This window comes from Aspergillus fijiensis (assembly GCF_003184825.1).
Source record: "Aspergillus fijiensis CBS 313.89 unplaced genomic scaffold BO72scaffold_58, whole genome shotgun sequence".
In the NCBI taxonomy this organism is placed as follows: Eukaryota; Fungi; Ascomycota; class Eurotiomycetes; order Eurotiales; family Aspergillaceae; genus Aspergillus; species Aspergillus fijiensis.
In genome coordinates, this window is record NW_024469034.1 from 187,235 (window position 1) to 202,263 (window position 15,029).

General features: G+C 53.3%; 4 protein-coding genes across 4 annotated transcripts; 1 reads left to right on the forward strand and 3 right to left on the reverse strand.

Annotated features, from left to right (window-relative positions):
• Positions 1–2,198: 2,198 nt before the first annotated feature.
• Positions 2,199–5,246, reverse strand: BO72DRAFT_233006 (putative C6 transcription factor). The gene is made up of 4 exons (XM_040939867.1): positions 4,569–5,246; positions 4,395–4,506; positions 3,581–4,278; positions 2,199–3,457 (listed from the first exon to the last, which is right to left on the reverse strand). The coding sequence occupies exons 1-4, from the start codon at positions 4,970–4,972 to the stop codon at positions 2,320–2,322; spliced, it is 2,352 nt and encodes a 783-aa protein (XP_040797614.1). The 5' UTR covers positions 4,973–5,246; the 3' UTR covers positions 2,199–2,319.
• A 793-nt stretch (positions 5,247–6,039) lies between these two features.
• Positions 6,040–7,254, reverse strand: BO72DRAFT_232973 (uncharacterized protein). The gene is made up of 4 exons (XM_040939866.1): positions 6,850–7,254; positions 6,694–6,793; positions 6,620–6,640; positions 6,040–6,556 (listed from the first exon to the last, which is right to left on the reverse strand). Exons 1-4 carry the CDS (start codon positions 6,977–6,979, stop codon positions 6,286–6,288), a joined length of 522 nt encoding a protein of 173 aa, XP_040797615.1. The 5' UTR covers positions 6,980–7,254; the 3' UTR covers positions 6,040–6,285.
• A 2,686-nt stretch (positions 7,255–9,940) lies between these two features.
• Positions 9,941–12,273, forward strand: BO72DRAFT_386829 (transcription factor domain-containing protein; the record flags this gene model as incomplete). Its single annotated transcript, XM_040941651.1, has 5 exons — positions 9,941–10,008; positions 10,080–10,208; positions 10,288–10,972; positions 11,017–11,532; positions 11,590–12,273. 5 exons carry the CDS (start codon positions 9,941–9,943, stop codon positions 12,271–12,273), a joined length of 2,082 nt encoding a protein of 693 aa, XP_040797616.1.
• Positions 12,274–12,816: 543 nt separating this feature from the next.
• BO72DRAFT_451611 (putative MFS transporter) lies at positions 12,817–14,903 on the reverse strand. The gene is made up of 5 exons (XM_040945530.1): positions 14,272–14,903; positions 14,038–14,098; positions 13,715–13,977; positions 13,138–13,666; positions 12,817–13,058 (listed from the first exon to the last, which is right to left on the reverse strand). Exons 1-5 carry the CDS (start codon positions 14,881–14,883, stop codon positions 12,955–12,957), a joined length of 1,569 nt encoding a protein of 522 aa, XP_040797617.1. The 5' UTR covers positions 14,884–14,903; the 3' UTR covers positions 12,817–12,954.
• Positions 14,904–15,029: the final 126 nt, after the last annotated feature.

Here is a 15,029-nt window from a genome sequence, read left to right on the forward strand (position 1 = left end):
TCCTGCCCAATGCAGGTAAGCTACCGAGAGGAAGGGTGGGCCATCAAGCAGCACCAATATTTTCCAACTCACATTGTCAAACCACACAGTGTGAACCTTCAGATCCGGAATATCTCTCCGGAGGAATCAAGACCTCCGACTGGGAGCGAGGCTGAGATCTGGACTCTGGATGGAAGGTCGCCATTGCGGCAGGAGCCGGGATCATACCCAGTGTGGCAAATCACAATTTGCATCTACACACTCCAGGATCTCGCTTACAGCCCGATTGAAGATTTTCGCCAGAATGGCCTTAAGTCCCTCAACCGCCAATAGATGGCTGCTCCAATGCGACAATTCTGGGGAGGATCGAAAGGGGGAGGGGAGGGGTGGTTAGACGATCTGCAAATTTTTCGCGCTCCTCCACATTTCAATAAAATAGACTCCTTCCGTTTTAGTCGATTGGGGTGATGGGTTTCGTCCGTCCAAAGCGGATTCAGATTCGAAGGTTCGATGTCTTTAAGTGGGAAAGTCTCAGACTAGGTTGCTGGCAAAATGAAGAAAGGCCCAAGGCGGGAATCTGCAGTAAATGAACGAGATGACTTTCCTCCATCATGAAACAGATGCAAGCATGCCTATAGTAGTGGGATACAGCTACTGTGAAAACATACCAGTCGATCGAACTGATTTGGCTGTTCTGCCACGATCCTCTGTAGTTAGCAAAGTCAGAGGCAGTAGTTTAACAGTGCCATGTGTGGGTCAAAGCCAGATCTGTCGCTCAAGGGCTGAAGCCTGAGAGAAGAGGATCATCGGGCTACCGGAAACACAATCCTGGGCCCAGCTCGAAGAATGCCGACAATGGAATTTTCCGTAGACCAAATCAGATACGTACATTACTCATGCGTAGCGCTCGCCGTCAAGGTGCGGTGTCATCTTGATCTGCCCATCAGTGCAATCTGCTATGAAGGCATACCAGGGAGCCTGGGACGAAGGCAACGACTCTAAGATTCTGATTGGTTTTTGTTGGGTATCTTGCTGAAAGGCAGATAAGTTATGCCTCTGTAGGCTTCCCTCCCTGCATTCCTCTTGAGACTCCAGCTTCACTCATCAGTCCGTGCCTCGAGCCCCGCATCATTCAGGATCGTGGATTCCTGATACGTAGTAATTCCGCGTAAGTACCGATCAACTGAATATTTTGGTAAGCGGGACGATGCGTAGTTATTATGCACCAGACTCGACTCGATAGCGTGGATCCGTCAAAACAGGAGCTCCGGTCCAGGGCCGACGTCGGCTACAACCGTGGATCAGCCACGGCGCAAGATGCGCGTTCTCCCAATGGCGACGGACTATCAGCCCAAAAGCAATCTAGTGTTCAATTAACTATTCCACTAGAATGGGCTTTCCGCTGCCACGGATTTGACTGCCAGCAAATCAAATGGTACAAGCTGGGTGAGATCGGGCCCACCGTTGGACTGAAAGGCAAGCAATAAGGCATCGGATTAGCTATGCAGGCGCTGGCCCCGTGCATAAGCCATGGCAGCACATCTCCGCGGAGTTTTAACTTGGTGACTGCGCTTTTTTTCTTACCGCCTCTCAAAGGGAAAAGAAATCCGTAGACTTACGGGGTCGACATTGAGCACGACTCAATGAAGGTGCTAAATGATTGATTTCATTAGCAACCAAGCACCACTCAAGGGCCACATTACCGAATGGAGCTAGTTAGACATGACCCAGCAAGGACGGGACTCAATCCAAGGGATGTGATTGAACCGTGGGGCAATGGTCGGCCAAGAATGAGAGCTAAGAAGCAAGACTCTGCTTTGCATGGGCCAGCAACCCACATCGCTGGGACCGTCTGAAACCCAATCCGCGCTGCTGGGATCTAGTCAAAGGGATTCCGGGATGGACCTTCCCGCATCTGGATGTGACTGATCATCTGATGTCTGTCTAATTACTGTACTCTGGAATAAGACGTCAGGGGCTTTATAGTGAGTGTTTGCTTTCTGCTCAGATGATAAAGAGGAACCATCAACAAGCACAGACCGGTAGGCTCCGCAAGCGCATCGTATATCTGCTCTCACGATTTCCTTCCCGGCACGCATTCAAAGGCTCAAAATCAGATCAACTGACCATATGAGACCTTGTCCAATTCTATGAGGGGGTATATGTAGGGGTTAGGGTGCAATTGAATCAACTATGAAAAAGAAAAGTGATCCCGTTGCAGAGCCGAAGCCGCAGGACCAATAGAGGATGTGGGGAATAGAGTCTCCTTGGAGCAATCGGTTTTCTCTGGTCCTTTTCGGCACACTGAAACCAAGATAGCACTAGTGGCCACCGGCAAAGTCAGTCAGACGGACGGAGTTTTGCAGCAGGCAAGCCGACCATAGGACGCTCAGTCAGTTGCGATCTAGAATCAGCACCAATCTCAGTTTCGAGTTCAGGGACATTCTCGGAAATCAGTTCTCCGCACACGAGCCAAGCCCGCTCAGCAGACGGATCTTCCAGAGACATCTCCGTCAGCCAACGGCCTGACTTTTCTAATCGCTCAAGAAATTTCCGATATTCAACGCTTCCTGGCTTCTCCACAAGCAGTAACGCATAGAGCAGGATTGTAGTCGACTGCATTAGGTAATGCAAAAGATACCAGCAAGGAGAGACCCGGTAGACCCAAGCAAGATCGGGTGCATCAGGCAACAGATCGAGCATCTGGTCTGCCGACTCCACACACATCATCGCCATCATCTCACAGAAACTTCCCGATTGTTCATTGACGTCGGTCGCTTGGGAAAGGTGATTGAGGCAAGGCTGGGTTATAAGAATCTTGGCACTGTAGAAGCGAAATGCCAAGTTTGTCCGCTCCCTCTGAAATGCCTTCGTTCCCTGCGACAAGTGAAATGCCGCTGGGAGTCTCGCAAGCCAAGCATCGACCTTGCTGTTCAAAGCAGAGATGGCTCCCTCGATCTCGTGCAATGGCTTGCGAGCTGCCCCTGGAGCATACAGAACTTCAACGGATTCATGCATAATGGCGGCTAAATCGACGATATAGAGGAAGAAAAGGGCAGAATTGGGCATCGAGGTTAGAGACTCAAGGATATTAGCCACATCCTGTTCGCTCTTGTTACCCTGGTCGGGCACTTGGGCGCCGGAGGCTTCAGGTGAGCCTTTATCATCGACAATCTGTGGGTTTCCGGGGCATAGAGATTTCACGAGAGCATTCCGAACTTCGGGAAGGAGGATCAGCTGTTCCTTATCGTCGAACTCTTCTTCTGTGAAGGGCACTGGCAGTGGTGTTGTGCAGAATCGGTCGTTGATACTAGGCGGGCGACCAGTCATAACACAAAGCGAGCAATCGAGCAAATAAAGAGACCACCAGACAGCGTATTTCGTTTCTTTCATGACGTTCCTGATGTCGCTTTCGTTTCGAAGGTGGAATCCCAGGGTTAAAGCCGAACGGATGGCGTAACCACAAAGTTTCCAGGATCTGAGCCACACACGATTAGACTACCACTGTACGCCAATCATGTGCAGGGGTTGAATGAACAAGAAAGCGAGCAATCGAAAACAAATGAATGACACCAGAGGGGAAACCAAGGGAGGTTAATACCGATTCACTTGCCCAATGGACAGAAGGTAAAAGGATGTTAATCCCTCCACCTGCACCTGCTGCGAATCAGGATGTTCTAATAAGACCGTTCCCATCACGCCTAGTTTCTGTGCTCGTGCGAAGTAAACAGCACTGTCATCAGGCCACTCTTCAGCGTCACTGGATTGAGTGTGGGTGTATTTGGCGGCAATCGCGAAGATCAGATTGAGCATGGCTAGCCACTTCCTTCCAGGCCCAACCCCAGGCCTAACGGAAGGAGAATTGTAGTAGAGTGTAGTTTGTCTCATGATGAACGATCTGCGAACTATCGGGAAGGATGCATGCACGACTGTGAAGTAGGTGTCCAGGAGCTGCTTAGCAATTGCAAGAGGGGGCCGTTTGATTGGGTCCACATCTTTCATGACAGGGATCTCTGAATCGTCCAAGTAAAAGCTTGCGGAAGCAATAGAGTCGCCATGGTTCTCTGTAGCAGGGCTCGATCGCCGTATGAGTCGCTTCAATCTGTACAGCCATGCGATTTCAGAGTGTTCACCCACGAACCCCATGGCCTGTCGGTCGAAATCTTCACTAATGTAGTCCAGGGCACCTATCGTGAGAGCCGGGGTCACACTGGACCCTGACGCATCATTCGTGACTGGCGCTGTTGATGCAGACGTTGTTACCTGAGGGTCAGCAGGCAGGTCCTCATCGATGTTTGACTGTGTTTATCCTGTCAATACAACTCTAAAACCATATCCGATCAGGGAAGAAGACCACGTGGGCAATGAAGATGGTAAACGGAGCCATGCATTGAATGTAATGGAAAGAGCCTTACTTCAGTTAAAATCTGCTCGACTTGCCTCGCCGCTTCCGAGTCCAGCCTGGGCGATAGCTCTCGTAATAGATCCTCATATGCCTTAACCTGGGTTGTCAGGTCATTAAGCTGCCTAGTGCACACGAAGTTAGAGACACTCTAGAAATGTTTGCATCAGGGTTTGGGAACGCTCACTTGGCCACCTTTTCTCGCTTCCGGTCACCGTAGGAGCAGCGGATGCCCGCTTCCTGGCACCGTTGACACGTCGGGCGGTGACCACTACATTTGGCCTTCTGATCGCGACAGTTCTCGCAGGCTCGACTAACACGTCCGCTACTGGTCCAGGCAGTCGATGTGGCCGACCTAGGAATACGCACCCTTCCGAAGCGATCGCATTCGATGAGCTGCGAGCCAGTCGATGGGTTCTCAGAGAAGCCAGAATACACCACTTCGTAGGAGCCGGGAAGGCCATGAGGTTGCTGGCGATTCAGCAAGGTACCCAGGTGACTAAACTGGGAATCACTTTCCAGCAAATCCGATGACGAAGATGGAGTCTGAGAAGGGAAAGGGAAATGAGGGGGACGGCTGTTGTCACTCATGGTCAAGCACGAGCCGGGAATCCCACCACGGCCCCTTCGTCTCGGCCCTCAATAACACACAGTCCGACGAACCCAGCGACCTAGCAACCTGGCGGTAACGATAGTGCGAATGACACCCGGCAAAACTGAAGTATAAAAACGGACTATAGGCCAGGGGCAAACAATAGGAACAAAGCTGTTTTGGGGGTGGTGGTGTAACAAAGCGTCCGGTACAAAGCACTGGTCTCTTGTTGGTCGAAAGAGACCCAGAACCCAGCCAAGGTGAAGTGTGGTAGGCTGGAGACGACTGCCGGGTGGGCGTACTTGCCACAGTTGGGCGGAAATCGGCTCGCGCCTCCCGAGCACCATTGTTTGGCACCGTAACCAAGGGTTGTATACCGTGGTAACCCCCGATTTCCCCCCTGCAATCGTAGGAGGCAAAATTCATCAGAAATGAATGACAAAAATTTGAAGAAAAAAAAAAGGAAAGAAAAGAAAACCCATTGATATAACAAGCGGGGTCGACAATTCGACATTGCTGCAAGAGCCAGAGAAAAAAGAAAGCGAGAAATGAAGAGGGGAAAACAGATTAGAGAGGCCGCCATCTCGATCGTCTCCGATTTGGAGTCAAGATATACGACTGATGGTTGTTGGAAAGCAAGTCGATCTCTCCTTATTCCGACACCTAATCTCTTTGTGACCTTCAGCGACCTGTGGATTCGAGGCCCTTCTTTGCACAACAGAAGCCTGGTCGGATGTGAATTGTCTCTTAGTCCTGCAGAGGGGCTCGCTCCAATTATGCCAAGATCAAAGGACAACCCGCTGTCTCGCGCAGACAGCATTGCAAAACCGTCCCAGTACTCAATAGATACAGCTGAACATCTCGGATATCAGATTCGATGAATGTTTTTTTTCCCGACGCCACCTGTACCCACCGGCTTCTGGCACTATACCCTCGAGGTTTTTGGTGTTCGAATTGGTGGCGGGGATAATATCCAGCAAAGATTCCGTTGGCTATCAGTGTCTCGTGGCGAACAGGACAACAAGGGGCATCCAGAGGGAGATAACCCATCATTCCAACAAACCAGCGGCGTGGCTATGAGGGCAGAATCTTCACGCAGACCGTTGAGACTGCGGAAGATGATGAAATCGATGGCGTAGGCTGGCAGCGTTGAAGGGACAGTGTGTTGATACCCTTGAGACAGCAACGCTCATTTTGTCGCGGTCATTCTGCCCCATGTGAGCAGGTAACAGGATGAGAGCCTCCGTTCGCTCGCTGGTATACACCTCTCCTTATTTTCCATGTTCCACCTCTGTTATTGAGAAAGTCTTGCCTATGTTGCAAACCGATGCTCGGGTACTAATTTGTTTTCATCAGTCACGCTGAGCAGAGAAAAGAGCCGGTGCGGCCACGTCACAGCTCCCACAACAAGCCTGTCCACTTCCCCAGATATGCGACTGTCGTTATTTGAAAGAGCGGAAGAGCCGTGTGCTGATGGTCGCTTCTTTCGAGCCGAGAGCCACCGATAGCCCAACTGACCCGACCCGTCTACCGTTTTGTGACAGACCAGACACATCATCACCTCGTACGCATGATCCGAACATCTGAACAAGTCGTGATATGAATATACGTGCTGCGGAGGCCTGCTTTCTCGAGGGGACACCGACTTATAACGCATGTGCACTTTTCTTGGTCTTCTCGTGAGCCAGCGGCACGTTGCTCGGGGCTCGTTATATCTTACGTCGTCTCAATGGTCAATGGGACCATGGCAGGTGGTTGAGCTCGCTTGAAGCCCACGACTTTTGTGTTGTGAAAATCAAGAATATAACATAAAGCCCAAACTGTCACAGGACGTTTTAGCTTTCTGAAGTGTGATGCTATCGTGAGGCTCCCCAACACTTTCCGTCAATGCAAAGTCGATCGTCAACAATCATGAGAGGACTTAGCGGAGCAGATCTTATCAACCCGGAGGGTCTCATAGTCCAGTGAATCCGATCTAATTGTGTCAATTCCCTATAACTAACCATACTTCGGAGGGTGACAAATGACGGGCAAGGCCAGCCAAGGGATCACATGGGTCACGAAACATGTAAGTCAGGGGCTTTTTTGTGATGCGCAAAGGATCCTAACGACGATTTTGCGAGAGATCAGGACACCAGGAGAATTGAATAGAACTGATGATGAGTCGACACTCTGAGGTGTAGCGAACTAAGTTTTGACCGTGCTTGTTGCCGTCGCCTCCTCTCCTTCAACCATGGCTCCCGGGAAAGCTCGGTGATCTTGTGACTTTGACACCCTTCCACTGAGGACGTTTCGAACAGACCGTCACCCCGTGTGTTCAGGTTTCGAATACGGGCTCGGGCCTGGTTGATGAAAATGGCCTGACTGGCGATAGTGAGCCAGTTGCCCCGCCCGACCGGTGGAAACTGCAGATTGACGCACGTTAATCAGAGGTCAGGACCATAGAGGAGAGATGACTCTGAATAACAATTGAAGTGCATACCTGAACATGCCCCTTGTGCCAACGGCTAGCCTGGAGAAGAAACGCACTCCCCCGAGTGTCTCATGGCGACGCGGGAACCAGCCCGCACACCCCTGATCTCCTGTAGGTGGGCATCCGCACCTAGACGAAACTGAAGTTGATGAGAATGATTGAATTCTTGTCAGCGTTGCCAGGCAAGCAGAGACAGGATTGATTAACAGAAGAAGTGGCAAGGAGTGACAGGAGAACAAGGGAGAGAGGAAGCAGAAGACGAACGGGAGGGGAGGGAGACAGTCCTGCCCAATTCACACAGGTGAGAAAAGCCTGGGCCCTGCGCGGCCATCATCAGACAGCCACGTTGTGCGCGGGGGCCACATTGGTTCTCCTCTCATGCTGCGATAGTTAGCGTGGGCTTTCGAGCTATTGCTAGCCATGATATTGGTTTCTTCGACCTCTCTTGTTTGGGGGGGACGGGTTCTTGCATCTACTTTCCAGCAGGTGTGCGCTTGACCATAGATGGATGGGATTGATGTTGGCGGAAGATTGACTTGGCGTGGAAAAGAATTCCGCGGAGACTCCATCCATGATTGTCACGGTACCCCCACACATATGGGACTAATCAATCACACTCACCCACGTCTGGGCGGGGCCTTTCTCATAGAGTCTCCTGGAGTTTCCCTATTGTGGTTTCGTGGTTCCCCATTAAAGTGCCTGAACTGAAAGTTGAATGGAGACAAGTGGATGCGAGGGGATCGAGGGATGAGGGAACTGGAGAGAGAATTGGGGTACCCAAGCCGGGCCGAACAGGAAGGATAAGAAGGAGAGAGTGAGTGGTGGGAGGGAGACGGAGAGAAAGACAGGAGAGAGAGAGAGAGTTCTTGCCGTCCGGTTGGAGGTCGAGAAATACGAACCTCGTCGAAAGCGAGGCCTGCAAATCTGCATTTTTCAACTTGAATTGATCCTCACCAGCTCGAACACGTCGCCGATCCTCCTCCATTGGTCAGAACCCACGATTGTCAGGGCCTTTGAAGCTTCGACGTTTGCTCATTCTCTCTAGTGCTCAGCTGGAGAGGCTGGTTACCCTTTCCAGTGCCTAGGAAAATTGATTTTAAGCGATTGTGGCATTCTTCCTCTCTGCTGTTTTGCTTCTCGGGATCGAAATAAAAGAGACCCCCCCATTGCGACCAGGAAAGAATCCAGAGGATGAAATCCCGGCTCTTCCCTTCCCCTCTCCTATTGAGCCAATTCCATTGTTGCTTGTCATCTGCGACGACTGCCTTGATTTTGTTGCAGCACCCCCGCCGATAGAACCAGGGATTTTCCCGCTGGCCGAGCATTCATTAACGCGGCGATTGACATGGGAGAATCGGCCGAATCTGCTACTCGGTACTATTCAGTAAGTTACCAGGTCAATTCCAAACCCGTCTACTAGCGTAGCGGAAGAGGAATCCGCACACTTGAAAGAAGACGATCACCACTCAAGCCGGAAGAAGGAGCTCTTCACCCGATGGTCGGATCTACAACACCCAAGCAGACCACATGGGGATTTCAACTGTGATGGGCGGGCTGAGAACCCGAGCGTGCTGTGAGTGGGTATGGAAAGTTTCCAGCTGGGACGATCCGCTGGACTCGCAATTGGGTTATAACCGACCCGATTAACTGGTTAAATAAGCAAGGCAGCCCATGTCATTCGTCCTTGAGTCGCGCAGCAAGAATTTGAGCGAGTCAGTACTCACTAGGTTTTTCAAAGTTGTTAAGGGTTGTTTCCCGTGCAGGGATGAGAGCCTCTGAACGGGCAGTGCCAAACATCTGGACACCACATTTGATAGGCACTGGGCAATCACACGGACTGCGGGGGGGGGGGGGGAGGGAAATGCCAGGTGGAACCACCACAATCAACAATTACCACAACCACCACCAAGTCATCTCCATCGTAGAGGGGGGGAGGGTGCTTGCAAAGGTGGCGAGATATTGGAGCTGCTACAGAGCAGGTACAGTACAAAAGATAAAAGTTCAGCCAGCCAGCCAACGCGACTGGAGATCACATAACTTACACACACATACACACACAGTTTTACTGAATAGTATCACCGAATAGTCCCGACTTACGGCCGTTACAAAGCTTGCAGAATTCCCAAAGGGGTGACTGTACTACGCGCAGCTGGATACTTGAAAGTTAATTCTAAGTTGGAAGCCGAGTAACTTCACCTATTGTACATTTCCGACGGGAGTCGAACATTCCATTGATTCATCGATCCATAAATCCATCCATCCATCATCCAATGCCCTTCATGCCTAATCGGGGATCGGCCGGAAGGTCGGCAGAATTCACCGATTGCCGGCCGAACTCAACTTCAACTCCTTCCAACCGGACACTGGCAGGAACTACTCGGTACTAACTTGGAACTCAAAAAACTACTATCAACCACGTACATGACGATCATCTACCGATCTCAAATTCCTCTAACTCCTTTTTTTGACAACTACCTCTGTCTCGTCATGACTGATGAACCGTAGAAAACATAGCAGAACGACCGATGAGGTCGAGATCTCCAAGCGGCCGAAATTCATCGCGTATGTTTCCCTTCCTCTTCCCCCCCCCTTGCAGATGGCATCCCAGCAAATCGGCTGATGAGCCAATCTAGATGCCAGCGCTGCCATTCGCACAAGATTAAATGCTCAGGGGGTCAGCCGTGTCTCAAATGCCGGCAGGTTGGCTGTGCCGATGAATGCGAGTACACGCCTCGCGATCGGCAGGTGAAAGTAAGCGAAAGGTAGGGAGGACTCTCCATCACATCACATCTCACGCTTCCAGTTTACACAGGGTTTGATCTAATGCCAGCATGATTGCAGCTTCTTGCAACGCCTGCTAGCGGAGAACCAGCGTCTGCGCGAACAGCCCCGAGCGCCGGAGCATCCGACCGATGCGGACCCAGAGGGGGGCGGCGTCTCGGGGCGCGGGCCGTCACGAGTGCCGGCAGAAGCCCCGGACCTGGAAACTGGGAATCCCAACAACGTGCGCAATCCCTTAATCGGGGATCGCGCCTGGTTCCATCCTTACGATCCCTCCGCGCCGCCTATCTTCATTGGGGAGGCCGCCTGCACCGCGTTTGCGACGCGCTTCCGGCGCTTCCTGACGGGGAGTAACGCCACCGCCCACATCCCTCGCACCCAGTACGTCCACGACGAGAGCATCAGTGCGGCCACCGCGGGCGAGATTGGCTGGCCGAGTCTGCAGCAGGCCCGGCTGTTGCTGAAGATCGCCCTGCGGCAGATCGGGTTCATTTACCATCTGGTCCTGCGCAAATCGACGACGGAGAAGCTCGAGGAGATCTACCAGACGGGCGACTTCGAGGCCAAGGTCCACCAATGCAAGTTCTTCGCGCTCTTCGCCTTTGGCGAGGCATACTCCATGCGCAATGAATCCTCCTCGGGGTCGCGGGTGCCAGGGACCAAGTATTTCGCGCGTGCGCTCAGCCTCGTGCAGGTGCTGCCGGAGCGGACGAGCATCGCCCATTTGGAGACGCTCTTGTTGCTGGTATGCATTCGATCCAGGCTGCGGGGACTCTGCTAATGATCCAGTCTTTGTTCTCCTACTACCTGAACCGGAGGCATTCAGCCTACGTGCTGATTGGCAGCGCGATGCGGCTGGGATTGACCATTGGTCTTAACCACAACATTCCCGAATCGCAGCTGATCGACCCGGTGGAACGCCAGCACCGCGTGCGTATCTGGTGGACGATCTACATCTTCGATCGCATGTGGGGCTCGAAGATGGGAGTGCCGTCTCAGATCCTGGACGATGATATCCATCTGGACATGCCGTCGACGATCACTCCGATCGCCTTGCACGAGGAGCAGTTCTCGGACACGGAATACTTGAAGGCGAACATCAGTCTGGCGCGGATTGTTGGCGAGACGATCGCCAAACTGTACAGTCGACGCAAGTACAGCGAAACGTTTCTGCAGCGCGTGCAGAAGTTGTTGAAAGCGCTGAAGAACTGGGTGGAAACGCTGCCGGAGCATCTACGTCTGAACCAAGAGGAACCGGAAACGAGTCGGACACCGGTCGGATCGTTGCATTTATCCTTCAACCAGGTACGTACGCAGTGCACCGAGGTGTCTTGGGTTGCATCTACCTAACTCGCAGCTCAGTGTGTCATCATCACCACGCGCCCCACCCTCCTCCACATCCTCATCAAGCTCAGCGAGCCCGCGTCGGAGGAGATCTCCCAGCCCGTGCTTACGCTGGGGGAGGCGTGCGTCCACGCCGCCCGGCACACCCACTCCATCATCCTGACGCGGTGGATCAACGGCTCCATGCCCACGTTCGGCTACTTCCACGCGCACTACCTGTTCTCGTCCGCCCTGGTCCTCGCCATGTCCAGCTTCACGCCGATGGGGAGCGCCGCCGACATGAACTCGTTCGAGACCGGGCTGGAGGTGCTCCGCTCGATGAGCGAGAACGGGAACCTGGCGGCGTCGGAGTTCTACCAGCACCTCAAGGTGGTCCACGAGTGTCTGGGGCGGTACCTGAGCGACCGCCGGCGGAGCCAGAATGCGGCCGCGGCGGCGACGGCGGCGATCGGGCCCGGGGTGGCGACTGCGGCGGTGGTGTCGACGACGGTGGATGGTGGGCCGGCGGCCGCCGCGGCCGGGGTCGAGGAGTTCTTGCCCGTGGAGCTCCGGGACAGCAGTGGGGGGTTCACGACGGCGATGGCGTTTATGGAACCCACGATGCAGGACTTTCTGGCGCAGAGTGATTTCGATCTGGGGATGCTGCAGGTGGATACGTATCTGAATGAGGGGGGGTATGAGGGGATGACCAGTAGTCATTGACCTGTAGAGGTTCTGGGAATGATACCTGATGCACTAGTGTAGTGATCTAGGGGAGACATGATCGCGGAGAGCTTCGGATGGAGGCCAGATTGCGGAGGGAATACCGCCCAATCCCCCAAAAAATAGATCCCCACATTACGAACCACCATCACCACAGCGATCATTAAAGGCACCACTTGCCGGGTCAGACCATGGTCGTCGCTATAATTCCGTCAATTCCGTGGTAAAACCCCGATTCATAAAGATGAACATCATCTATGCTACAATCTACATTCCCTTTCTAGAGTTTTGGTCATGATGAAGATCCCTGAGACCTGCCTACTCTGCTTCCAACATTTCATCCACTGCATATTCTGTGATACGGATCCTTGTCAAAATCTGGGGAGAGATCCTCGTTCTTAGCATCCACACCTTGTTCATGGTATATCCTACCATACCATACCAATGCTTACCTTTTACCAAACGGCTAGACCCTCATTCAACCTGCTTATTCAGGGTGAACAAGCTAAGTCAATCCTATCACGATCGATATGCAGTCTCTATATTATTCTTTATACCACTCCTCATGCTTGGGAGAACACCACCAACCCCTCTATCTCATCTCCACCTCCAAACATACAAACATTACCCAATAAATCATAAACAATCATCAATCATAACCTCATCACCCACTCGGAGTAATCACGGATCCGCCCCAACCCTCCTCTGCACCCACCGCTGCATATCCAACCCCCACCTCGTAATCAGCATCACCAACACGCCCCCGAAGATCGAAAAGAAGACGCCTAAACAGTCACCACAGTCAGCAACAACCCTATCACCAAAACCAACCCGCCCCCCCCCCCCTCAAAGAAGAGAACTCACAAATCGTAAACGTCCACCCAACCCCAATGGCCCCGATCAGCGGATCCACCGCGGCGCTACTCCCCGCTGAAAACAGATATTGGATGATGTACTTCCCACTGATCACCTCGGACCGCCGGTGCGGCAGCGCCTCGGCCGCGTAGGTGTTCAGCCCATTGAAGCTGCCCATGAGGCCGCAGCCCCCAAAGAACGCCGCGATGATCGGCACCGCCATCCCGCCTTTGCCCTCCTGGAGGGTCCACCCATACACCAACGCGCCGGCCGGGAGCACCCCCAGCAGGGTGATCAGGCCGCTGTTCAGCCGGTCCTGCGGGAGGCGCGTGCCGTTGCGTTTCGCGATGTAGCGCTTCACGGTGCGGTCGCTGAGGCGGCCGCCGACGATGCTGCCGACCAGGAACCCGGCGCCGGGGGCGAGGTAGAAGAGGCCACTGACCAAAGCGGAGGAGAGGTGGAAGCGCGGGTTGAAGATGGAGCGGGCGGAGGTGAGGATCGCGTATTGGAAGGTCGAGAGGAGGCCGCAGGTGAGGTCCTTTTCTTTTGTTAGGATTGTTTCTGAGAGGACAGGAGATGGACGTACAGCTAGGAAGATGTTCGGATAGATCCAGAGTTTGAAGACGCGCATCGGGTTGAAGGCCTGCAGGATGTGCTTGAATTGGTCGGAGGGAGAACGGCGCGCAGGGGCTTTTTCCTCGAGGGTGATGGATTTTTTGGCGTCAACCGACGACAGCTCCGGGACGAAGAGGATGGCCAGCACGAGCCCGAAGCCGGTCATGGCGACTTGCACCCAGTAGATGTTACGCCAGCTGGCGAAGGTGACGATGATGCCGCCGATGCAGGGGCCTGGTTGTTGTTGTCATTAGAGAAGCGGACAGAGACAGCAGGGAGTGACTATATACTCACCAATGGCTGGTCCGGCGACTGTGCCTGCCATGAAGAAGCCAACTGCGGTACCTCGGACCGTCTGGAGGGTGTCAGTTGACGTACCGAAAGAACGATACCATGAGTGCTATATGCATGAAGCTAAAAGATCATCTCCCATATCCCCATCGCCCCCGTTCAGGATATACTTCAAGATACAGAGACCCAACCCCCTCGCCCTTTTCCTCAATCCACAAAGAAAATAAAGAAACTTACAGGCTCCCAACAATCCGCCAAAACCGTCTGGCCCGTCACCATAAACCCCGTACCGGTCAACCCGCCCAACACCCTCATCGCCGTGAACACGCGCATATCGCCCGCCACGGCCGCGCCCACCGAACACCCACACAGCACGGAGATCGCCAACAGGTACGCCACGCGCCGCCCGATCAACGCATTCATGGGGCCCCAGATCAGCGACGAGAACCCCATGGCCAGCAGCACGCCCGCGTTGGTGACATTGATGATCTCCGTGGTTGTGGCGAACTCGGCCGCGATCTCCGGCGTCGCGGGGAGGAGACTCGTGCTCGAGAAGGTCACGGCGAGGGTCATCCAGCTCACGATGAAGAGAACGATGGCTTTATGCCAGAACGGGAGCTCATAGCCCTTTTGGGGAGGGGAGTGGAGGGAGAGTAATGAGCGGACGGTCCATTGTTGCTGTGGTTGGTGTGGATCGGTGTTCGGGTCGAGAGTGTGTGTTGATGAGGATGAGGAGGAGAGGGAGGATGAAGGTGCGGTTGGATGCTCGGTCGGCAGTGGTGTGCTGGTGGTGGTGGCGGCTGCTCTTTCGAGGTCATCACCACTCAAGAATTTTCCCATGGCCGGCATGGTCTTTTCTTTATTCTATTGATTTTTCTATACAATTGACAAACATTGACTTGAACCAGCTTCTCCGAGAATACAGCCATTTATATCTCCCCTCCTCTCTCGGCATCCCGATTGTGTGGCCGAAGCGACTCCATCGCACCGCTCGG